Here is a 27,126-nt window from a genome sequence, read left to right on the forward strand (position 1 = left end):
TTTGGTGAATTATTTTTCCCTTTATACTGGGAATTTTATCTTTGCCCCCTTAAAACCTGCATATGTCAGGACTCAATATGCTTCTGGAGCGGTACGAAGTGAGTTAGCTAATACTGAAGCTAGGGGGAGCGATTCAGAGACTGAAGCTCCAGCCTGATGAACGCTGGCTGAATATATAATAGTTGGTGAAGAACAGAGATGCTTTTTACCAGCTGCACTGATCATTCCTTCACAATGTTAAGCCCTGGATAAACATCAGAACAAGATAGATAAGATTTTGCCTACTCAAAGGAACTTTTTCCACTCTAACATCAGTCATTGGAATAAGCTGACAGCTTTCTCAAAGAAGCTGTTGCTCAACCAGAGACTATTGCCAGGAGTTAACAGGGTTGAATCCTTTGACTGTTGTTGCAAGAGTTCAGACAAGATGTTCATCATGTTCACCACTGACCTTAAAAATCTATTAATAAGTGAAAACAATGTCACAGCACTGGATAAAGCGGTCAGTTTAGACTTGTAAGAGCGAGGAGTTGTCCAGTAACCCTGGACATAGAAAAATCTGCTCTCTTTCCTGCAGGTAGACTGCATGCTGGTCACCTGTTGCCTTCTCCATCCAGGCCACATACAGAGACTTTACAGAACACTTCAGCATCTCCAACCATGAAAGGTGAGAAGGTTAAAAAAGTTTATTTTAGACACCTTACTGTTTCTTCGTCACAACTCCTCTATTCCCACCTTTCTGTGTCAGCCTCACAACCTTCCTCCTCTTTCTTCCAAACTTAACTCCACTTTAATAAAGATCCAGAAAACTTAAATACAAATAATATTACTGAGAAGCTGTGAAATGGAGAAGGGTATGGCTGCAGCCTTTCCCCTTCACATCCCCAAATCAATCCCACCCCCAGCCATTTATCTTACTGTGCTTCCTCCACTTAACTGATGACATATTTGCTATTAGCTGCATTATGAACAAAGAGACTTGGTCTTCAGTTAATATATTCTTTCACAGAGCTCTCTTTGATACAGAGAACACATTTTCAGTTGAGGTTGCTCTACACAGTGTAGGTATTTGTGTTTAACTACTAATGTTGCATTCATAGAGATCTTTAAGGCTGGAAGGAGCTGGCATTTTCAACTGTTCTCAACACATTTATTTCTGCCTGCAAAAGGTTATAGCACCTTTTAGGTCAGAGATTTTTTTTAACAGAAATCTAAAATAGCAGTGAGCCATTTCCCTTTTAATTTGAATAACATTTCAATACAATACCTAAAAGCTATGCCAACCTAGAAAAACAACCAGTATTAGCAGAGAAACTTCTGGCCATTTTTTTTGGCTAGCTTATGTCCACAGAGTTATGGTGATTTACATCATCTGGATTTACATCATATGGAAAACTAGATTCAGGACAACAGCATCTAGTGAAGGCGATGTATAAATCTTTCTTTGGCTTTGCTATGCACACTGTGGACAGGATTAATTTCCCCACCTTTGGCAGCCTCACTGTTAGTTTAAGCTAGTCTAGTCAAAACTGTTCTTTTGAACTGCCTGTGAGGTTAAGAGATCTCCAACTCTGGTACCCTACCTTTAACTTTCTATCTTTGGATGGGCTGAACTGCCCTCTGGAAGTGCTCCTCTTCCCCCTGATTCAGATGGTGACCTCAAAGTAGATGGAGAGAACAAATGCATTGTGGGATGGATCCTGCCCTTCCTGTTGTGTTAACAAGCTGGTGATCAAAAAGTGAGTGATTTGCTCCTGCGTGCAGAACTGATGCCAAAGCATGCAAACTCAGGAGACTGACTCACATCTCAGGCTGAGAGAATTGCCTGATGCCAGGCAATTTTGAGCTAATCTGTAGAGGCAGATTCTATTTTGCAAAGCGCACCCTGTCAGAGAAAGGAGCTAGACAACAGGCACTTACGCAGTCACAGCATAGGTCATGCAAAGTAAGATGGCCTTGCACAAAAGCATGCAGGGTGCTATCAACGCGTTTCCCAGTTCTGCCTCAAACTTCTTGCGCTGTCCTGGATAAAGCACTTGCTATGTTTTTTTGCTGCAGGACGGGGCTAAATCTGCTTTTTCCCAGCTGCTGGCTTGTCTCTTAAAGAGGAAAGCCATTTCTTGGAGGCACAGGCCCATTTTTGTCATGCCTATTTACTTCCTACACCTAAGATGAAGTGCCCTTGATTGGGCTTCTAGGGATGCTGAAGTCAGAAACCCACAGACCTACGCTCACCTCTAGTACAGCCTTGGGCAAATCCCAAACCTCTCATGTCTCAGGGCCAACTTATAAAATGAATCCTCTTCTCCAACAGAGGAGGTTAACTGGAGGGTCCAGGGGGGCTGCCTGAGCACTTGGTGATGAAACAAAGTGCTTGATAAACACTCCCTCTCACCACTGCTCTGAAGTAAAGAACCTATTCAAATCACACACGTATTGCTATGATTTAGCAAAGAGACAGTTTGTAGTGTACAGTTGATCTCATCCTTTCCTTAATTTTTGGGGTAAATGTCTAAGTAATAAAGAATTCCAATGACTTCACAGCAAAGTCATATACCACAGGAAAAAAAAAAAAAGTCTCTTGGAAACTCCATAGTATATATGCTAACTTGTCACTATTTTATGCACTATTTTTATGGGTGGTGATATGCAGTGGGCTGTGAACTCTCCATTCCTCTTCACCTTGTCCTGCTCCCTTCCTCCTCTTCCAACACTGGAACACTGTGTTGTATGATACAAGTCTAGGACTAAGGTTTTAAGACTGAATATCAATGAGACATTCCAAAGATTTTAAGTTAAGTTTCTTTTTAGAGACATTATTTTGGTTTCAGGGCAAGACTGAACAAGAGGATGGGCAAAGAAAAGCAAGGGTAGTTTCAGCTCTTTGTCTGCATAGAGGGATGCTACAGACCTTCACCCACCACATCCATGTGAAGAGCTGCTAATATTTTTGGAGCAGAACCAGCTTTCTGGTGCTGCAGGACTTCAGGGCAGCTCTAAGTCCAGATTAACTACGCTGGGGGTTTCCACATAGAGATTCACAACAGTAAATGTCAGACCTGTTGGTGGCTTTCCTTTAAGCAGCTCTAGGTTACACCCCACAACTGCCTGTCTCAATGCACTGCACAACAGCATTTACTTTGAGGTCGGCTACCTGCTTATCACCACTCAGCTGTGAACTGTACTTTGTTCTTGTTCTACTTAATGGAGAGTTTAAATAACTCACGTGTTCAAAATACTTACTTTGCTCCCGTTAAGATGATATAGTAGTGCACCTGGGATCAATATTAACCACAAACTTATCTGTATGACTTTAAGTATGAGAAGTTGCAGAGAAAACATGCTCTCTTTTGAGACTCCAAACAAATCTGTATTGGTATTGGTGGTTGTCTGAGTCCAGAATCCTCTTTCTTGTACTGAATTTGGGTGTACACCTGATTTTCTGCTGCCTTCCTGAGCTCACTGACTCCAGAGGCTGGATAAAAAAGATCTGACTTAAACTGCTCCTGACTAAATGGCTGCCATTCAGCATGAAATTTAACAAGGACAGATGCAAAGTCCTGCACCTGGGAAGGAATAATCCCTTTCAGTAACACAGGGTGGGGATAGATGGCCTGAGAAGAAGTTCTGCTGAAAATGACCTGGGGGGGTCCTGGTGGGAGGTGACCACGAGCCATCAGCACGCCCTGACAGCAAAGAAAGCCAACAGCATCCTGGGCTGTTGGAATAGGGGTAGAGACAGGAGATGCAGGTGATGTTTCCTCATGTTTCCTCTTTGCTAAGTGCTTGTTAGATCACATCTAAATGCTACATCTAGATTTGGGGTCCTCATTGCAAGGAAAACGTTGATCAGCTGGAGGGAGTTCAGTCGAAAGCCAGCAGGATGGTCAGGGGCTCAAGGACTCAACCTGTACCAAGCTGGGATTGTTCAGGCTGGAGAACATATGGCTTCAGATAGACCCAAAACAGCCTCCCAGTACTCAGGAGGACATCATCATGTAAGTAGAGCTGTAGTGCATGGTGGGAGGACAAGAGGTAAATTGAAACAAGAGAAGTTCAGTCCAGATAGAAGTAAAAAACCATTTGTACCGTGAGAATTGTCAAGCACTGGAACAGATTAACAGATTGTCCACTCCGTGTCCTTGGAGGTTTTCAAGACTTGACTGGATCAAGCCCTGAGCAACCTGATCTCATCTCACACCTGTACCTGCTTTGAGCAGGGGGCTGGACTACAGACTTCCTGAGGGACCTTCCAACCTCGATTATTCTATGAACCTATGCAAAGTAAAACGGCGTAGAAGAAAAATATAAAAGTCAGGTAACACTGAGGCAGAATGGAAGCAAACTGAAGAATGAAGATGTGTTGGCAGAAAACTGAACAGATCTGGCTTCTGCTCTTGGGTCTGTTCACAGTAATAGAGGTTGACACCAAATATGCCACTTAACTTTTGGCTGTACTTCTGATTCTAGGCTGCCACAACTACTTTGTGTAGGCTGGATTTCCAGGGCTAGATCTACACCTAACAAAAGGAGGTCCTGACCTTAGATGATTGCTTGAGCTTTTAGATTCTTCTTAGTTTCCTTTAGATTTAACAATGTGCGACAGAAAATATAAAAACAATAGAACTGAAAGAAAGGATATAAAGAAATTATGCAAAGAGTTTAAATGCAGTAAGAGAAGAAAATCAAAGTTATTTTAATACTTCTAACATCTCCCCAGTCAGTGACACACAAAAAAAAAAAATAATTATAAGAGTCGGGCACAAAAGGAAAAGAAATATTAAGCCCAAAGTAGAAATCTCTGATTTTAGCAAGTTGAATTTTAAATCTTCGTTTAGTACCCAAAATCTGTTGGGTAAACAGAATATTCCTTTGTCCCTTTCTTAGTACAAGGGAGATAATAAAGCTAAGAGATAACATTGGGTTAAAGGATGATCAGATTAAGGCTGCGTTCTCTGTTTTCCTTCTAATCTTTAGTTGCAAAACCCAATGATGTTTGGCACAATGTCTTGCAAACCCTATCTAAACAAGACAAATACCTGCTGGCCTGAGTGAAAGACTAAAGATATTGGGTAAAGTTTAGTTGTGTTGGACAAAGTCTAGCTGTGTTGGACAAAGTCTACGCAAAGCTTCCAACTTTGGTCTGATTTAAAACATCTTATTTTGGTTGTGGTACTCTCTTAAAAAAAGAATGGCACCCAACTGTAGGAGGTTCTCATGTAGTGGGGAACCCGCACCATCGATCTGGTGCTATGTGGGATTCTGGCCAGATCTGAGCTTCCATGTTTAAGGTCAATTGATGAAGGTGCATTCTCTTCATGTAGAACTAACAACAACTGGTTGTTTTAAAGAGATGAAGGCTCAAAACCTTGTCCTAAACATGCAAATGAAATTTTTCTTATGGAAATGAGCAGTGATTCAAGTATAGTAATGATGGAGCTTATGAAATGAGTTTTATAAACATGGGCATGGGGGAGAAGTGGGTAAGTCAGTTGTACCGCCCATGTGACATTGCTCTCAGGGATTTGCAGTTGTGTTCCTGTCTGAAATGAGCACACACTACGGACTCTGACTGCATAAGGAACATTTTAAAGGGAAAGAGTAATTAAGCAATGACAGAAGCATCATCATTATTAGATAATCACAACCCAGGGGCATTAACAAACGTTGACTGTCTCTAATCCCATGAGGTCTAATTATTCTGTGATAATAACCACACCTCCAAGTTTTAATTTATTCTTGTGGAGAATCTGGGGGGGTGAGGTGGGAAAAAGGGGGGCATTTTAATAGTTTTGCTGGAAGAAGATGCAGTTGGCCTTTCAAAAGGGCTCATCAGTATTCTAATCTAACTAGCATGTGTGATTGGCATTAAATTGTCTGCCCTTTACGATGATCTTCAGCCAATCCAAGTATTCACCCTTGCACAAACCGGTGGTCTCCCTGTCGCTAACATAGCACCAGCACGCACTGGTTCTGTTTCTCAGGGCAATTTTTTGGCAAAGGAGAGGTGGATTTTCCTGGTCTGAGGTGGTTAATTCTTCATAAGGTCCTCTGACAAGCACCTTGCCATTAGTGTGGAAAAAGAAGTAAAAACTTGCTCATTTTCTGGTATCTGGGAAGTGCTGTCTGATATGTCAAAAAAGGAAGATTCTAGTAAGTTTAAATGCTCTGCTTATGCTTGGATAGAATAAAATAGAAGTGACAGATGCACTCTAGGGAAAGAGCACCAGCAAAGCAAGAGAGCAAGAAAGTCAGGGGGAAACAAGAATGACAATATAGAAAGACATACACTAATATCACAGCTTTTCTCAAATAAGTCAGTGTCCTTCTACTTCTTCATTACCCACCGGTGAAAAATTCTTTTGAAAGATTGCCTGTACTTTCTCAGGGTACAGAAAAAAAAAAAAAAGCACCAGGAAGTAAAGGAGGAAAGGAGAGCAGCATCCACTCAGCATCTGGTTGCTTCTGTGTGTCTGTGTGCATGCACGTGCGAATGAGATTAAGCAAGACAAAGGAGGAGAGGGAGAAAAGGAGAGGAGTCTTTCCCCATGGTGACACTTTTGGCTGAAGCTGACTTTCTGTAAACAGCTTTATATTTTACAAAGTCCTTCGAGTACATTCACTTATCCAAGGGAAAAAAAAAACCCAAACAAAACCAACAGAGAGAGGTGATCGAATTCATTCAAATTCTTTGCAAATTCAGAAGAAGCCACGGTCTTTAAGAACTGGAGACTAACTTTCGACTCATAAATCCATACTCTTCAGTTCTGCATGTGTCTTTAGGAGCTAAGGAAGCTCAGTGAGCTTGGGACAAGTGAAAATCAGGTCACTTATCTTAACCACTTAGATCATTTATATTAATGCCTAACTTGACATTTCTGATTGTCTCGAAATGACAGTGTCTATGTCAAGGACATTCCACAGTAGTGCAAGGAAGGAGGAGAAAACAGAGCATACAAAGGTACTACAAGTATGGCAGACAAACCTATCAGCTAGTTATTTTTGTACTTTTCCAGTCTTCTGTTCTGTAAGTTTCCTCTAACCCTGTCCATCTAACAGAAGGTATTTTAAGAAACAATTTATTTTTTTGACTTTTTGTCAAAAAAGTTTATTGACTGGGCATATCATTGCGAATCTAGGCAATTGTGTTTAAGGTAACATTTTCCTGTGAGATTATGAAGAAGGACAGAGAGAGTGAAAAGCAAGTTAATATTCTGGGCCAATTCCACACCGATGCTTCTGTTTTGTTGATTTGTATCGCTCAGTGAAGACCATCCACCTCTAGTGTAAACTACAAGTGCTATATCCCATTTCAGCACCATGCCTGCAACATACCCGGCATTCTCCTCAGCAGACCACAATGATAAATCACTTTTGGGTTGGGTGGGAAGTACTTTCAAGAGAGGCTAGGGAAGAGAATACTAAAGCACAGTGGACTGGCTTGGGTTAAACTTCACAGCTGACCATTAGATATTTCCAACTGTAACTCAAAGTGAAATGAAACCAAATTGAAACCCCACAATATGAAGAAAACAAAGAATAATTACTGAGCATTTATGGCTGTTTTACACAGTGGGGCCACGGGCTGTGGCCTGTGTTTATTGAAGCACCACTGAGTTCATATCAAAACCACAGCATTATCATTTCTACAGGGAACTTCCAGCTGTGCTCTCATGTTTATTACTGCTATCTCACACCATTTGGAGCGAGTTTTTGTCCTGGGACTCACGCTCTGATGACGAAATGACCTCCATGTGGAGCCACTTCAGCATACAACCACTCCTAAATCACTTTCCAAAGAATTTCTGATCTAGAATCAATAAGGCTCTGCTTGATGCTTGAGGCCAGGATCTCCTGCCTGGACTACAGGTTCCTTCACACTGTGCACAGCGCCCCGCCCCCCCCCCCCCAAAAAAAAAAAAAATAAATCTATGACATACTTTCACTACGAAGCAATAACAAACAACAAGCAATAGCACCTCTCCATAAAAAAAAGTGTCAGAAGAGTCCAAGCCTATAGTTCAGGGTAAGCAATGTTTTCGTCGCAAGGGTGCTAATCACATGCATATTTGGCAATTAGAATTCTAGTACATGGGAGAGGATGGCCTGATTCATCTTAATTTTCACCTCTCTAATACATCTGTCTTAAGATCAGGTGAATAGTCCTTAGGAGGTATTTGTCTTTCCATTGCAGCAAGATATGCATGAAAGATTTATTTACTTCAGACACTTAAAGAGTCCCATCCATGGTATTTTAGAACAGAGATGAGGTAAACTATATGTTGCAAATTTGAGTCTGTAGGTAAGGGAGTTAGGACTCCAGAAAGTACATGAATAATAATTTCCATGGAAGAAGGGATTTTTAGTGGGGTGTGCAAGCACAAACTCATTGTAACAGCACACTATGAGATATAGTAATTCACCTCTGTAAGTCACAGAACTCAGGGATTATCTTGTCTCATGTAAAATTACTCAACCAGGTCCTTTGCAAATCATTTGTAAAGTCATATGTAGTTCTATGTGGCAGTGGTTCTTTTCATTTATATAGCATATGTTTGTTCTGTGAACAGCAAAGGCAGCTAAGGGTTTACTTTATTTGGTTTTAAACCCATGCAGTTGTTGTGAGATATTTTCAGCTGGCCAATGCGTAAAATAAATCAGAGGCTCCCTATTCAAACAACTAGCTCTTTTCAGGTAATGCTGAAACCATTAGGTTAAAGACATTAATGAACTCTTAATTCCCATTACGTTCCACAATTTACCCTTTCTTAGGAAAACAGACCATGAGTATCCGAGAATACGTGCACAAGTCAGTAGGGTGGAAGGAGCAGTGCTGGCAGTAGTAAACCTTAAATAGTTGAAAGCTCCTTCAAATGCATGAGTTCTGCTAAGATTTACATTATCTCCTGAATATTATGAACTCCAGCATTTTCTGGGCTTGGAACTTCTTGTAAGATATATAGCATATAAGCTTACATATCTGGGTGTAACCAAACTGATAGTATCATATCTCTGTAGTAAAAAACCCTGAAAGAACTTGAAATAGTGCTTCCAACAGAAACAAAAATAGCCTTTTTACTGGGAGTCTTGTGGCTTGAAATAGCAATTAAGAGTGGGGTAGAGAGACACATACAAAATACAATGTATTATAAAGCATTATTTGTGTACTGCAAGCAAAGTAAATCCTGAAATGTGCTAAGGCAATGGATTTAATATTTTAGGAAGATGATAATGTACTAATGTTTAAAAAAAACCCATGTCTCCTGTTGAATTAGATCCTACTAATCCACGGTTTAGCACTGTACGTTGTTTCCTAAAAAAACCCCAAAGAATTAACAAGTGTAATGCTTCACTGAGAAACATGCATTGTCCTTCAGCGTACAACTTTGGTACTGATGCAATCCTGAGGAAACAGTCAGAGATTCCTGTGCCAAAAATTCATAAATTGATCATGATGATTCTAGAAAAAATGGCAAGGAGCTTTTTTAAAATGTCTGTTTCTGAAGCTGTCAGGCAGCCTCACACTTCTTCACAGACAGGTTCTGCCCACTCTGTGCCCAGCTGTTCAGCAACTAAACTTCCCTAAGATCCTTCGGGCTGGACTGATACACCTGTTAAGAAACCATTTTGCTAGGGGAATATGCAAAGATCCGTTACATTTTAGGGACAAATAAGCAAACAGTTCATTCCACTTAACTGATGGGCCTGCCTACTGCCATCGGCATCCTTCAGGTTATCACTGGCTCATTTTTCCAAATGAGTAGACCAGGGAGAGACAGTGCTGTTCTAGGGAGGCTACATGGGAATTCATCACCCTTCACCTCTCCTTTAACTATACTGGGACTCTGGGAGGTTTTTAGCCACAATTCCTACTCATTTTCTTCCTCAGGCATTTAAGACATTTTGAAGTGTTATTAAAAATACAAATATAGGTCAAAAAATGCATGCCCAGTTTCCTATTTTTGGCTCCAACTTGTGTTTCGATGCCTGCTTAAGGGTGACCTAATTATCAGATGGGCTTAGTACCAATATATCTCTCCAAGAAGCAGCATAATCTTGGGGCACTACGAGCAGTCAAAATCAATTCACTTAAGAATCTAACTGCAGCCTCAGAAACGTAACGCTCTGTGGGTAAGCCCTGCTGACACACAGCAGTCCAGAAATACACCTCTCCCACCACAACCCCCCCTGAACTATGCTGTCGAGTGACAGGCACTGGGCAGTGGGCATGCTGAGGCAAGGTTTTCTTCCGTGGCTTCCTTGCAGACATATACTTTTAAAAAACCAGTGCTGAGATCAGGGGTGAGGCACTGGGCTGCTCTGTGCTCTGAGCACAAAGACAATACTGTTAATACTATAACTAGATTTGAATATAAAATGGAAAATCATACATTTGTCTTGTTTAAGCATCCATCCAGGGTATGTGTACTGTATGCATACTGTATTTATAAATGTTTATTTAAGGTATGTGTTGTATTTGTCATCTGTATCTTTATCCTAAAAATAACAAACATTATACTAGGGAAGTTTTTTATGTACTGCAAAATGAATACAGCTTATTTTAAATTATTTTATGATAATGGTACCTTATTTTAAATGAATTTATAGTAATGGAATCTGCATTAATTCCACATGAAATGGTACAAAAATAATCAATTTGTACTACAGTATGAAGAGTGCCATTCTGCATTTTAAACCAATCCTTTCCAACATGAAACACCTACCTCAGTTCATTCTTTGGCAAACTGTCAGACCTTCCTACACACCTACCGGTAAGGTTATTTTTGGTTCATCCTGGAAGCAAATCACAGCTATCTCAGTGGGTGTACTGGCCTCTAACAAAATGTCACGGTGGCAGGCTTGCACCGCTGATTGGAGAAAAACGTATTGTACTGAAGCGAACAAAAAGAGAATCTTCTAAGAATGATTATTTGAACATTCTTCACTGCTTCTCAGCTGAAGCATCTTGTATATTCTATAAAAACTCTAACATTTCAACAACTGTGTTCACAACATGAACACCTTCAACTATCAAAGACAATCTTCATACTATATTGGGGATTAGAGAAAATAATGAACCATGGAGGCTAACTATAAGTTATAATTCTCTTCTTTTAGCAGGGAGAAAGGATGAATTAATTCTTACAGGACAGGCACTGTAATCAGCTGGTTTTTTTCTCTTTTTCAGTTTATTCTAAACCTCACAGACTTCTTTTTTTGGGGGGCTGTTATTCTTCAATGTCAGCATCTGTCTGCAAACGCATATTTTTAGACTTTTGTGCTTAGGAGAGCTTTTTTTTTTTTTTTTCTCCCCAGCATAAGAGTTAATGGCCGAATTCTGATAAAATATGGCAAAAGTTGGGCTGGATTTTAAGAGGTCATTAAAGAAAAAAAAGTTTTACTTTCTACACTGATGGTATTTTTTTGCAGAAAGACTTCCTCTTAGGTTTACACAGCAGATAAACCTGAAGAGCTTTTTTACTGAAGCATGAATAGCTAGTTCAGCTGTGTTAATAACTAATAGTTTAGAGAATCAAATAATCATGAAAATGTCACAGAAAATCAAGGCTCCTAAGCCTGAAACTGAATTAGCTTTTGGTTTAGCAATTCTACCCCCGCACCGCTCAGAAGTTATATTGTGTATGTTTACGCAGATAAATTTGGATGTATAATTAGAAGTTTCGTCTCTTCATTTGCACACAGAAGGGCTTTCCTACTGGCTACTGAAAAAACATTCATGCGTGAATTTTAAGAGAACTGAAATGAGCTCACAGAGGCTGCGGAATAGCCATCCTTGGGAGACATTCAAACCTTCAGTGCACATGACTTTCACCAACCTGCTCTGAGTGGTCCTGCTGCGAACAGGATCCTGGAGTAAAACCTTGAGAAGTGTCTACGAACCTACGTGATCCTGTGACTCTAACATTATGGTATTAAACAATAAAAATACGTCCAGTGATGGAGAAAGGGAAGATAACAAAGTAAGCTGGTGTCTGAAAGCCAGCTTGCATACTCTTGTGAGTACAAAATGTTTTTCTGCTGATGCTTAACATCACTTTGCAAAAAGATCAGGAGCTTCATAGCTCCTGATATCAGGAAATGTTTTACCTTACTGATGTTGTATCACCCAGGACAGTCAGAATACACATTATTATCCTTGGGAAAATTAGGGTAGGCCAACTGAGGCAAATTAAATGTCAGACAGTGTTAGAGACAGGTAGTCTGATCCTGAGCTTGTATGTCCCTCCTTCACAACCACCTCCAGGCCTTCCCACCACCCAATGATTTAACCATAAATCTTTGCAGGGTCTGGACCAGCAGCCTCCCTGCGAGCTATTCGCTAGTCAATCCATTTGCAGGACATAGCAAGGTCAGCCTCTGGAGGAGAGGACAAGGCTCCTCACACCCAGCTGACATTCATCCTGCCTATGTTGAGAAATTTAGAGCATTGATACCTACACCTGAGATAGTCCCTCCAAAATCCCTTCCCAGTTAAGGGGAAATGCAAACTTCCAGGGCCCAACCAAAAGGGAGTTGAGACCAACTGGCTCAGACAACCTGGTGTTAGGCAAAAGCCACCCTAGCCCACATCCCTGTGTTATGAAATACTACAGGTACTGGCCCTTAAAACAGTAAACTATTCTAAGGAAGTGAAATGAAAAGAAAGCGAAGAATTAATTAACTAAATAGAGGTGATTAAAGTAAATAAAGGAAACAATTATCATATCAAAATAAAAGACAAGAAAGATGATTAAATGAGTCTTCAAAAGACCCCTGAGAAACTCATGAAAGACGTAATATGCATTTACCTGGTTTTTACTCTTTCATGATTTCATTTTCATTTTTATTCACTACCATCTGATAATTGCAAGAAACAGTTACTTTAACCATGGGCAATTTAAACCATTTTAATTTTTTTTCCAGGGCCAAGAGACAAAAGAACCTATTTATTGCCTGAGGGGATTTCCACTAAAATGAAAGCTTAATCTTTCATGTTTTTTTTAAGCAAAGGCTTTTAAAAAATCATTTCTAACAATGCTGTAGGGAGAGACTTCCATGGGTATGCAAAATTGAAATTATAAATTTACAATTATAAAAAAATTAATAGTTTGGGGGATTGCATTGTCTCTGTTCTTTCTGAATGAATACTGTTTCAAGCTTAAGAGGAAGTATTTAGCACATGGAGGAGAATGAGTGTCCTTAGTCTCTTTTGCGGTCAAAGCTATTTAGTAAGAATGTATGAGAGAACGATCATTGGCGTTTAATTTGTTTGGAAATATGTGACTGTATGAACCTTGAAGGAGTTTCACATAGATTGAACAGTCACTACTAGACAGTGAATATTTTTCTTTTATTTTTAAATATACTGCAATTAGAAGCCAACAGCAAAACTTGACATCCTCAAATATCAGATACTCTGTTGCTTCCTCACTTTCTGGGCTGTTTTTCTGTGTTGCCGATGCATCCAGAGTCGGCCTGACCACCATCCCCCTCCATCATACTTTGATGCACTGAAGGCTGCTAAATCTTAACTATGTACAATTAAGCTGCAAGGTTAATTCTAACTCAACTAACCACCTTTGGGGGCTCTACTGACATATGTCTACAAAGGACAGAACAAGAACTCTTGGCCTAAAGATTGATTCAGAAACATATGGCTATATATAGGTAGAAACATGGCCATGATTTATGCGGCTACCATGGTTTTAAGACATATTAAAAGTACATGCTTGAGCCCATCCCTCTTCCGTGCAGGATTTTGGCTTCAACAACATTAAGAAAAGGATTAAATTTAAGCATGTACCTTTGCGCTCTCCTAAATTTGGGGAAGTTTTCTGAACTGAGAAATATTAATTTAATGCATTATCTGGAGAGACACAAAGATTTCTTCCTGGGCTTAGTGCAAGCTTTGAAATCAGTCAAAATAATTTACACTTATGAAATACAACAAACTGAAGTGTTGCATTAAAAGAAAACTAGACCAAAAAAATACCCTCAAGGCCTCCAAATACCTACACATTGAAAGGAAGATTTAAATGTTTTCTGCCAACATATTTCAAGTTTTAATAGAAATACTTTGAGCTACTATGAAAAGCTTTATCAAACTAAATTCATTTTTCATAGAGCAGAGAAGAATCATTGAAGATACTATTCAGGTTTACAAAATATTTAATAGTGTGGAGAATGTGGAACCAGATAAGAAAGGTTAAACTGAAGGACATTTTAACAAGGCTTGATTTTAGGTTGGTTGTGCAACATAAATAGGTCAGTGGATCTTTTGGATATAGACTTCAATGCACCAAGCTGTCTAGTATTAGAAACTCCTGTGTACAGCTACTATCTATAAGACTTTCAAAAGCAGTTGTCATCCTGAATACACTATTTCAAAGGCTAAATGTCCAGATTTTCTTGAAAATAACACGTCTTCAATGTGTTAGCCAAAATCATTAATCTCTTTGGAAAACCCTTGGTATCTGCTTTACAATACCACTCTGAGCAACACTAAGCTTTTGTTATCCCAAAGAAGTCTGCCCAGCCCAGCTGAACCACGTGCTTCTGCAGGCTTGGACACGAGATAAAACTGCCTTCCAGGTACCCAAGGAACCTTGAGACCAGGTTAAAAGAAGGAACAGCAAGTCAGCCAGGCTGGAGAAGAGAATTGTGTTGGAGGGGGAGAGAGGAAAATGTGGACCTTAAGGATGAATCTGAGTCCTGTGCTAACGTGGCAAGCCAAAGAGCATGACAGAAACATGCTGTTGCCTGAGGTTCTGGTGCCATTTTGCTGCAGAGCAGCAATGATAAGGAAAGTTCATTTCCAGACACTCTGCACCACAGCACAGTATGCCGAGTTGCCCTGAGAAGTCTTGGCAGTATGGCTCAAGAAATACTGAGTGTGCTTTGGGAGGACAGGCTACTCAGACATTCAACAGCTAAACTGCAGAGATATTACAGAGCATGCATGAAATGCAACATTTCCCCTTCTATAAATGGGTGACCTTTAGGCAGGAATAATGCAGAAACACTGACACTGAGACTAGCCTTCTGCAAAGTGTTAAGCCCCAGCTCCAAGACAGAGAGAAGAGATTACTCAGCTTTCAAAAACATGTATCAGCAAACCAAATTTATTTTCACCCAACCTGCTTTTTTCAAAGACACTGCAAATGAATATTACTTTTACTTCGAGATGAAGCACACAGCAGAAACAGGAAAATTCTGCATGAACTTAGTATTAGCCAAGCTGTCTTCCATTTAACCTCTCCCCCAAGCAAACAATAAAACTGTAATATAACAGGAAGCACTGGCCGGCTTTAACACCCAGCACCATGCTCAGTCCCAGTTCTGTTTTGCAGGGAAGACTTCCCTACTGATCAGCTCAAACCGTCTGCCATGAATTACTTTTTCATGGGGAATAAATGCACACTTAAACAAGATTAAACACAAATGTTCTTTAGTGGTATCTAAAATAATATGAATGTTTTTTAGAACAGCAATAAACATACTTCATGATGCAAATAATTACACCCTGCAGCCTTTATGTAAAGATAAGCGGCTGGATTCTTCACTCAGCTACATCACTGTAAATCCAGAGTAACTACACTGAATCAGCATCTCTCTCTGTGGATTCTGGAGATGCTGAAGTGTAACTGAACTCTGGATTTGCCCTGAGTTCTCTCTAGGGTTTTGCAGACATTGAACCTACATGGCTGAAAGTCTACATGTTGGTCATGGAGGCACCACCGCCTCTGGTCCTGTCCCTTACTTCCCAATAAATGTCTTCTGCTTAGCGTAACGAAGTCAGAATCTGGCTGTGTATTCCTTGTGCCTCTGATATCATAACATGAGAACTGTATTCTCAGTTAGGACCAGAAGAAAGCTCAACTGAGGCTACAGCAAGAAAGAAGAGGAGAAAAAAAGAGGAGGACTACACAAAATTCATGATGGATGAAGGCAATACGTGCATGATGTACTGGGAATCAAAGATCAGTCTCTCAGGCATTAAAAGGAACCCCCTCAGATGATTATTCTATAGGATGGGAAGGATTTGCTCATGTTCTGAATTTTTTTCTGAAACATGAAATGTAGCTTAATTTCACCATGTAATTGTAGTTTTCATGTAGAGTTTTGGAAGTTGGGTCCATTAGGTTTTAATGGCCCATAAAATGAGTCTGGAAAGGTGAATATGCTCACATCGGACCACTTGAAAAATTAAGTTTTTTGCTTAAAAACAACAGCAAGAAAAATGTATTCAGCTATTAAAAGCATCTTCAGAATTTGTATGGGCACAGAACTTGGACACTACATGCAATCACTGTTTTAACTATCACCTTCCAGTTTATTCTCATGTTTGTATTCCAAAAGCCAGCACTCTGCTCTTACCGGGACTTGTGAGGGCTCCCAGAGCACCAGTCGTTGTGGAGAGAGGATTTGCATTGGTGGTGGTAGCTGAGGTTTGGGCGGCGGCTGCTGCGGCTGCTAAAGTTGCCAAATTCTGTAATTGTAAAGCGTTCATGCCTGTGCGAAGAAGCAATAGGGTCAATTAAAATATGTAATAATAATAATAGTAATAGTAATAATAGTAGTAATAATCATCATCATCAACTATTTTCAGTGGTCATGGGATGTACCCTGCCAAGAGATTCGATTCTTCTTTTCACTCCCAAGACATGTATAATCTGGGAACCACCTTTTATAATCCCTGAATAGCATCTCTCACCTCTCTACCTCAGAGTTGAGAGAATACAGCAAGCACACCAGCCTATAGTTCAGGAAGATTAAACCTGGTTTGTGCCTCTTCTATAAGGGAAGTGTAGAAACAGAAGTCATTCAAACTGTGTGAAGCCCAGACACAATACTATTTCCTGACACAACAGGGGGTGTAAAGAAGGTAACTAACATTTAATACACATTCAGGACAGGGTCATATAATTGGGATGAGTAAAATGTGTTTCCCGTGTCTCCTTTGTATCTACTAAGGCTACACTTGCAGTAGCCAGTAGTTGTGCTCATTTTCCTTTTGATGGTTCATTTCTAAAAATACATATCAACTGAGAACATCAAATTAGTATCAGTCTGATCACAGATCCATCACTGAGGGACCGACTGTCAGGCCATAAGCTCTGGACTGTGATATCAAGTCTGCTCAGTCATCTGTCACTTCATTATTTTAGAAGATGTAGGGAAGATATACCTGCATTTCAATGAAGACCTTCAAGAAATGGATGCATTTAAGTAGCAAAGGCTTTAATTCAGATGGCAAGTAAACAATAAATAGAATTTATGTGAAATGGAGAAAAAAAAAAGATTAAGGAACAGCAAATGGCATTCACTTGACAAATCAGAGGAACAGGAGTTCGTCTCCCCAGAGACCTTAAAAAGTACCTACCTTTTACCTTGGCCTAGACAAAGTACTTGGGCGCTTACTCTAAGGTGAACTGCTTCAGTAAGAGACTAAAACACAGCGACAAGTTAGGTGTAGCATTAACCAGTCTGGATCTTTCTCAGGATCCTCTGAGTAAGATACAACTGTCCACAGGGATGATGTCCAGACTGGGTGTCTACATACGGACATGAGAGAGATTACGTGGATGGCTGTGAGAGATCATCCTTTTTTGGTTTGGAATCATGAGGGAGATCTGTGCATGCTGCTTGAGCCCTCAACAGAATTGACAAAGTGCGTAAACCCAAAGTACAATGAGTTTTATGATGTTCTTGTAGTCCTGATAATGTAAGTACACAGAGATTGTTAGGTGGTAGGAAGAGCAATGTCTTTCTTAGATCAAGTGATAGAGCTGGGAAGACCACATGAGGTTTTGGGAGCACCCAAAGAAGAGCTTGAGTGCCTGGAAACTTGCTCAATTTTTTCTGAACGCTACTTTGTCTAACAAGATGTATTACTTCTCCCTGCATGCCTTGTTTCTCAAACGAGGGGAACTTAATAAGAACTTGGAGAAGATGGGGGAAAAAAGAAGTTAAACATAATGCTTTGGAACTATTTTTGAGAAGAAAAAAAAAATCAGTGAAGGAGAGGTATTTTCTAGGAATTGAGAACTCCTGTAACAATGGAGAATGATACTACTTTCAAATGCATTTATTGCAGACTTGGGTTGGTACAACCAGCAAGTCTCGTAAAGAGATATTCTTCCTGTCCCAGCATTAGGAACCGCGAGGTGAACCTTGTCATAAGCCATCTATTTTGGGAGTAACTCTCTAAATTGAAATACAGCATTTTCCAACAGGCAGGTAAGGTCTCAGGTCAGCACCGAGCTTGGCGCAGGTTCCAACTTTTGTGCCCCAGTAAATACCCAAAGTCAGCCCAGATGTTGGTGTTTTTGAAAACATGACACAATGACAATGTTAGGAGTAAGGTTTCAGTTGATCTAAGACCCACCACTTTGTAGCCTGAAATCTGCACTACACACATGGAAGAACTACATGACCAAAAAAGCTCTTTCAGGTTTCTTTTGGAGGCTAATGATGATCTTAAAAAAAATAAGGTTTTTCTCAAACAGTACCAACCTAAAGTATTTTGCAAAACTCCATAAAGCTACCCTAATCACAAGTCATTATTAACCTAGACAATTAGGTGTAACTACTAAATAAAGTGATTATGGGTCATCGTTGCAATTTGGACAGTCTTCTAAATCAGCTCTCACAAAATTTAAGTGCTTAAAATACAGATAACTCTGAAATGGCAAAATTGTACCTTAATTCCATGGACATTTTAGAAGTAATAAAAAATTAGATATTGGATACTCAAATGAATAGACTAAAACACCTCAAAACATCTGAAATCTTGAGCAAAGTAATCTTCTAAAGCAGGAAGTGTTAACTGTATATTTAAAAAACTTTTTATTTTTACTATCAGTCTAAAACTAGGTTTTGGAAGCAGCACCATATTAACAAATACATTTCTGAAACCAGAGATGGTAAGGAAGTTCCTAAGAGTTTTCAAATCCCATCTCTAGTTTAACTTGAGAACTTTTCAGTCAAAAAATACAATTCAGATAGAACTTCAGATATGCAAACATTTTAATTTATTTTTTCAATTTCTCAGTTGACCTACTTGCTTGCCTTGGGTGTAAATATATTTTCATTTAAAAAATCATCTTTTTTTGATAGGAAGATTCTGCAGATTATTTCAAACAAGATTTTAGGGATGGAGAAGACTTAAGCTGGAGTCCATCTTTTTGCAAACAGACAGCGGTTCTCAAAATGAGATATGGAATCCATTTTCATCCTGGATTGACGTCTGGTCCTCAAATATCATTTACTTTCCTCTTCCAGAACAAGTAGAAGTAATTCAGCAAAGAATGTCCATCTAGCATTGCTGGTTTTCACTGAGGCCATGTTCTGTAACAGAGATCTGGTTGCTCTCCACCATGGCATCATGGTTTTCTATCACCCACTGGTTAGTAGTTCATCAGAAATTTAGTCAGCTTGTATTTCTTCTGTGGGGAGGTTTCCACTTTGGACTTTTAAACAGCACACATGGCAGGATTAAATAAGAGCGGACAAACACAGAATGGTACTAGAGGAGACAATGCAAAATAGCTTCTCCTAGATGAAACCCCACATGCTTCTGGAAAACGCATGGACTTTTCTCCAAACCTTAGTTTAGATGCAAATGGGTTTTGAAGCAATTTAATACTGCTTCTTCTATTGCACTTGATGTGCACGGCTTTGCCCGTGTGTGCAAGGCTGCAGGAGGCTACGGGCTGTGAAGCTGGAAGGCAGCATATGCACACGGCACAGCACTCAAGGAAAAGTACAGCAGGTCAACAGGCAGTGGAACAGACAACTGCTCATTTTGGGCTCACCAACAACTGTCGCGCCTGTGTGGATGCCAAACAAACACCAGCATTGCCTCATCCCACAAAAACATATTTTTTTTTTATAGTGGGATGTTTTCTGTGGAAGCACAAGAGGAACCCATCAACTTGACAGAGAGTTTCAACGCCAAAAGAGTATAACAAACAAGAGCTACCAGTGACGAAGTTGTCTCCCCACCCAGTCTGTTTTACTGTCGAGGTGACTAAAAGGCACTGGCCACAAACCAGCTCTGCAGATGTTATAGGGTGTCAGCTTCGTCACCTTCAGGAAAAAAGACTGCTTGTTGTTGTCACGCATGTGTAAGAGAAGGACAGCAAAGAGCCCCGCCAAACTGAGCACCCAAATGTGACCGTCAGCAAGGGCTCATGGTGCATGCCACCATCCAGCACGCTCCAGGGCCGACTGTGTCAACAGGTTTCTCACTCAATGTGCACCCTCTTTGGAATCCTCTCCTGCTCCAACATATAAAAAATAAGTCCTGTCATCACTTTCACGTTCCCCAGGCATTTTAGCATTTCTGCTTCTTCATTGGTTTCTCCTGTCAACTTGTCAAGTGCGTCATCACACTTCTAGGACATACTTGGAGGAAGGAAACCAAAGGCTCTCAAGCCTCAGACCCCCAAAGCACTTTGCTTTCAAACAGGGACTTCTGGTTCAATTGAACTTCAGCTAAGGTATAGTTCTGTCGGACTAATCTGCTCTCTCATTCTCTCCCCTTTCACACACTGCCTTCATACAGTTCACATCCTACAGCTTTTTCAAAACAGTCCCAAATCCCACAGCAGAGCCGGACCGCAAATGAGTAGATCGTTTTTATCTGAAAGTGCTGCTCACTCAGCAAATGCACCTCTCTCTGAAGAAATGCAAATTGCTTAATGCTGAAGAACAGCCTCATAGGCAGAGCTGCACATGAAAAATGAAAATCCCCCTGTAGAGGAAAAAAAACCACAACCAACTTCTGGGTGAGGAATAACTCTTGATCTTTGTGATGGAGACGATGTTGGGAATTAAAGGGAAATGATTAAAAACCCCGGAATCACAATACAGTTTGATTTCGTTTTTAATAACATGTATTTACCAATGTGCTATCAGCTTGGCAAATATTCAAGATTGCAAGGAAATTCAACTTGCATTTTGTTGTTTGGCAGATTAAAAAAACAATTAAATTATGTACAAAACAGATGCACGGTATGCCTTGCTTGAAACTTAAGATTTTTTAAAAAATTATTTATAAGGATAGGGGCATGAAAATTTAATTTAATGTTCACCTTAGGTAATTTTGTGTCTTATTGTTCACAGCAATTACCATAAATCTACATATCAATAAGCGAGAACAGATGTCAGTTGTTACAAGTGCTTGCCAATCAGGCCTGTTAAAAAGTGACAGATGGATGGTGATAGAACATTCTCATAAGGCCTATTAGCACATTCACAGGAAATTTTTGTAGTGCTGCACAGTCACAGATGCAGTTCTGTGAAAACATGGGGAAATTTGAGAGCACAGGATTTACATTTTACAACTTCTTGTGCTGCCTCTGACACAAATTTTCATACAATGAAGCAATTTGCTTCATTTCAGTCACCGCAGCTTTCCTCCTGTGATAACTGTAAATTTGGAATTACTGGCTATTTGTAGAGGAGGCAACAGAACCATGAGCCGTTCCTGAAGAATTCTTAGGCCTCATCAGCTCTTGAATTTCCAAAACCACAGTAAAATCTTATTAGGAAATAGCTGAGATTCGCTTGCTGAACAAATTCCTAACAAAGGAAGGCAGTGGCTACATTTTAGTGGCAATATGTGCATGGAGAGTTCAAAGTCAGTGGTGATTATTAGAGCCAAGTCTGGATAGCTTGTAAGCAGTTCCCAGCAACTCAACTTCCTTTTCTTTGGAAATTTTATTTTTCTCTATTATTGGGATTTACTTCTTCTGAATTAAATCCTGTCTGCAGCTTAAAAACCATGGATTAAGGTAAAATTTATCATCTCCAGGCCACAACGCAAATATTTCCTAATACTGACAGCAGCCATTTGGGATGCCGATATTAAAAATGAGGGTAAGGCTTCATGGCCTGTGCCTGAAAGAGTGCAACGTTATTCCAGCAATATTCGACAAATTAAAACAGACGGGAGACCTGAGTGCTACCTCCATCAAACCATATATGCTCTGTCTTTAGAAAAAGTGCTTATCTGAACAGTGCTTAAGGTATGCTGACTGTTTAGTATCAGGTTTATCAAAGCCCTTAAAATAACTTTTAAGTCCACATTTGATTCTGCCCTGTTTTTTAAGCCTACAGGCTTAAATCGGACTGAAAGTTAGAGTTACAAGTCGATTACGTAGGGTTTCAGCACATTTTCAGGTTATGCATGCTGTAAACACAGCCTGGCTTTTCTCAATTGAAACTTTGCCAATCCTAGTGGGAAAGACTCATCCAATCTAACTTTTTCCCAGTAAAATTTACTAACCCAGGCTCTTGCTATAGTCAAAGTAGAGCAAGTGGATGATTCATCTGATCCTAAAATAGACAGATTAACCCCAGCCCTTGGTAGGATGAATTGCTGTTGGGGCGTGACTCCCCCTTCATTGACATCGCAGGGAGACAGGGCGCCTACTTTCCATACTGCTGAGGTGCAGTGGGATGACTTCCACTCACAGAGGGGCAGAGGGAATAAAAAGCCCCTGACCCTCCTGTTGTCGCTTATGGAAAGCTCAGCCACAGCTACAGATCTTGTGCCCAGACTTGGCCAAACTTCCACATCATGTACTTTTCCCACCTGAAGAAGCACGTCTCATGAACTGCTAGGCACTGGGTCTTCTCTGAAGGTGCCTCTCCTATGAGCAGGAGCAACGTGTGGATTGAGAACAGTCTCACTTGCTTCAAACTCTGCCTCTCCAAAAAATGTCAAATGGGGTTGTTTAATTTATTAGCTTAAAAAACAAACAAACAAGCCAAATAAAAACCACCAAAAAACCCCAACTAATTGTATGTGTTAAATTAAGTAGGGCTTCCAATGGAATTAGTGTTACAAAAGCTCTATGTTTTTGGTCCCCGAGGTCAACATTTTCAAAACTGGTCGTTATCTTTAAGAAACAGCTATTTCCCTTGAGCTGGAAACAGTTTCTCAGTGACCTTTACTTTTAATATGATATCCCTAAAGAGGTCATAGCAGGAGAAACCCTCTTCCAGTACGGCTTTGCTGGAATGAAGCCATCCAAGAGTCAGAGGATATAAAGAGATCCTTGGGCCAATGCGAAAGTATAGAGCTTTTGTGCAGATGGTCCTGGCTTCCAACTGGTCCCTCCAGATCCACTGAGCCAATCCAACAATTAGAGGAAAATATTCAGAAAGCAGAACCTTGCAGAGTTTCTCTCACCCATCTGCTCCTACAGACTCTGCAACAGGAGGAAATCTGGCTTGGGTAACAGAAGAAGGGTGAAATGGATTGAACAGGGCTCACAAAGAGCCAGAAGTTCAACCCGAAATGCAACCAAACTGTGAGAGAGTTTGGAAAGGCCTTGAAAAAACCCCCATACATTGGAAAAATACAAAAAGTCCCAGGTGTAGAGGGTTTAGGGATCTGAAAGCCAAAGCAAGAAAAGCCAAAAGCATGGCTTCTTCTTCTGTGTGACTTCAGAAAGCAAAATACACTGTCTGTTCAATGAAATTAAGAGAGTCCCTTTGTGTCTTTTATGGGTACTTGTACATGTTTATATGCCCTGCATTGCCACACATCTAGAAATATTTCTGTATGAGAGAATGTTTATTCCTGCCAAAACATTTTACAATAATGGACGACAGAAAATCTTCAGACATTGTATATTTTTGAACATTTCGGTTTTCTACAATCACCCTATGTAATAGAAAACCTCCCTGTTTAATACGCCTGTATAGTGCTTTCTAGGTTCTTAAACAGGCAGGTTGGTTTAAATAACTGCAGCTTTTGGGACCTGATCCAGCGACAGCCAAATTCGATGCAAACGTTCAAGCAACTTCTATCTCCTTTGAACTAAGCTTTCCATGCAATTTGTATATATTTGAAGGAGGAATCTTTTTTGCTTGAAAGGTTGCTAGTGCTTAATGTAGCTTGCATTGTCTTTTTAAAGTTAAGACAACCAAATCACATAATGTAATTCATCTACATTATTAGCCTTCCCCAAAGACAAAGCACAGGCTAGACAATGAAGCTTGAGATGCATGTAAGAGAAACATTGCCTTTAAATTGGCATTAGCAGGTATCAGAGGAGGGGAGGGAAAGTGAGGAAGTGCTCACTGTAAAATTCACACATGACAATGGCATGTGCTTGCATGCTTTACAAAGGACAGTGAAGCGGAGTTTGGCAAGGTAGGGTTAGCTCCTGTCGTTAAGGCCAGGGGATTACTGCAAGACCAAAGGCAGTGTTGCCAACTCTACCAACTTTATTACCAGTCTCGGCATATTGCATTGTTTTCTTTGGCACGGCTCCTGAAAGAAAACAATTTCATCAAGATTTTTATTGAAAAATGTGAAAAATCAAGCGTGGAACCCCAAAGACTGGAAAGCTGAATGGTAAACTACAACTTTTGTCTCTCAAATTTTAATATCTCACAAATGTTAGTTAAACCAGTTCCATGACTTGCTTGGACTTCACACACGGTTTATGAGCACAGGGCAATGGCAATACTGAATATATAGTTGTGCCAGTGGGCTGCCACGGCAAGAACAGCATTCACTTTTAAAGCTGATGCTCTGTGTTTTTAATGTCTGTATGTTAGTGAGTTCTTGAAAAAAAATCCCCCTCTTTCTTTGGATTGTATCCCCAGCTCCCAAATAAACAAACCAACCAACAAATTCCAATTATCTTCAACCAGAACTGCCTGGAAAACTCCTTTCAACAAAACCAAAGAACCCTGCTTTTGCCACATAAAAACTGCTTTAACCAGACTGAGGCATGATATCGGGGAAAGCAAATTTGAAACTTCACACTGAACACCAGTGTTTTTGCTGGGCTGGCAAAGAAAATTGCTTTAAGAAATATTATCGCTGAGGACTGCATGGCCAATATTTCTTCACGTGCGCAGCAGGGTGTGTACTGTGTCCTTTCTGTTCAGCACAGAGACAACACGAGCTTTAGCAGTACACATAAACACTTGCAGATCCAAAGGTCCCTAATTTTGCAAGGGGGTGTGGCTGTATTAGAAGTCCTAATTTAGTAAACCATGTCTTCATCAAGACTTGAGCACAAAAGAAGTGTTAGAGCCCTGACATGTCAGTAAGAGCGAAATTGCAATGGCTTATGTTGATTTTGATCAAACTTTTAGTGTCTGAATTATGTGGTAAGCACGCCCAATGTCTTCAAAGAGAAAAGTCGGACCCCTCAAACATAAAGTTCAAAGAACTTGTAAGCTGCAATGACAGATCTTCTTTAGCTCCTCACTCAATTGTGTTTAGATGTTATTCCTCATCTTGAAATACTATATTAATAGGCAAGCTATAGTCAATGTGGAAACACATATTATATTAATCTTTGTAACATGAACATACACAGCTTAAGTTAAAAAACTCTAGGCCTTTACAGACATTCAAGGATGCCTTCAGCAGGGAATGCAAGATCTTGCTGCAGACGCAGGAGTATTTTCTATTCCTTTCACAAAATAAAATACACAGATCTTTAATACTAGATGCACTGCACGACATAGTACTGCATGATTTCTGAGGAGAGGACATGAACTCTCAGCCCTAATGATGAAATAGCGCTTAGTCTTTGGCACTTTCATGTAGAGCTCCAGCACAGGGAGAAATTTAGTATCATTAATTTTTCCTTGAACAGAAAGGTTTAAGGGTTACATGTTTTGGGGAAAGAAAGGAGTAAACGTCAAGCTGTTTTGATAACACGAATATAAGATAAAAAGTACATACTTTCCATGGGAGGCAGTCAGTCATTAAATTATCCCATAGATGAGTGCATTAGCAATCTAATCTTAGTTGAGAAGGTATATCCCTCAAGTAACAATGATGTGCCACTACGATTTCTTAAGATGATTTTCTACTAGTATCAAGACCATATGATGTTCAGAGAATAAATCACATCCTGGATTGAGAGCTCATTCTGAAATTACTTGACTAAAATTCTTAGTTTCAACACAGTTCCTAAAAACAAAGCTGAATCTACATTAACAGTGAGAAACAGCAACAGAAAACTTCTCAGGTGCACGTAACACAATAGATATCACATTATTTTTCCTTGGTGTCTCAATTTTTTTCATTTTGTAGACCTAACCAAATATGAAAACATTAAAACACAATCTGAGCTCAAAGCCCCTTCCAAAACTGCCAAGTATAAAACTGTTACTGAAACCCTCTGTTCTGTTTATCATATTAAGATACATTTTTTTAATGAAAAAATGCTAGATTGCAAGTGTAACATAATAGAACCAGCAAGCACTGCCAGCAGGTCTGAGGAAGAGAGAATAATTCAGAGATATTGTCATCTGTAGGCCAATTTATATTGTCAGACAGCAGGTTCACATTAGTCTCTGATGTCACCGCAATAATGGCATAATATAACGATTGAGCAAAGAATACCTGTGGGGTACAGCTATACAGTGCAGTATATCTATACTTGTTAAAGTATTTCAGGCTTCATTCAAAGCAGAATCAGAAGAAGCAAAAGACCAAGATTAAAAGAAGAGTGTGAAAATGGTGTTCATAAAGACTTCTGAATATTTTAGCCCTTGTTTTGTGATGATGAGGCAAGTACAATGTTGTATTTCATTGATTCAGTGGGTTCATGATTAAAATAAACTAATGTAGCAATTTAGGGGTTTTGTGCCTTTTTTTTTTTTCCTCCTTCCCTCTAACAAGAAAAAAAAGCTTTTTAACAGTTTCTCGCGGCAGGCATAATGTGCATCTGCTCTGATTTACTGCACATGCTGCCTTCTCTAGCATCATGTTAAGTTAGGGTATCAGCATGGTAGGTCACACAGTGGGAGTGACCTTTTGCTAATCACTACACATCAGTTACTACTGGCACACAGCTCATTACTAAGAAACCCTCCAACTAGCTGGCTTTCAAATCTGCTCACACTTTGATTTTTTCCCCCCTTTTCCTTTCTTTCTTTTTTCCTCCCGACTAAAGATTATACTTTTACGTAAAATCTTTTGTTGTGTAATTTTGTCAACTAGGGTTCCAAAGTCCAAAAGGCACCCAGTTAATTTTCGATTACTATAAAAGGAGCCTGAAAATTCATACTGAAGGTAGGTCTGTAATCTTGGGTTTCATTAAAAAGGTCAGAACATTTTCATTCACCACCTATTAT

General features: G+C 39.8%; 1 protein-coding gene across 12 annotated transcripts in view; it reads right to left on the minus strand.

The window, feature by feature from the left end:
• Nucleotides 1-27,126, minus strand: part of CELF2 (CUGBP Elav-like family member 2) — a 379,621-nt gene that overhangs the window by 26,278 nt on the left and 326,217 nt on the right. For all 12 annotated transcript variants that reach the window (XM_037388905.1, XM_037388902.1, XM_037388907.1 and 9 more), the window contains one exon: nt 16,378-16,512. In XM_037388905.1, the coding sequence (XP_037244802.1) occupies nt 16,378-16,512 (135 nt within the window). The remainder of the gene's footprint in view (nt 1-16,377; nt 16,513-27,126) is intronic.

Source organism: Falco rusticolus, chromosome 5, assembly GCF_015220075.1.
Source record: "Falco rusticolus isolate bFalRus1 chromosome 5, bFalRus1.pri, whole genome shotgun sequence".
NCBI lineage: Eukaryota > Metazoa > Chordata > Aves > Falconiformes > Falconidae > Falco > Falco rusticolus.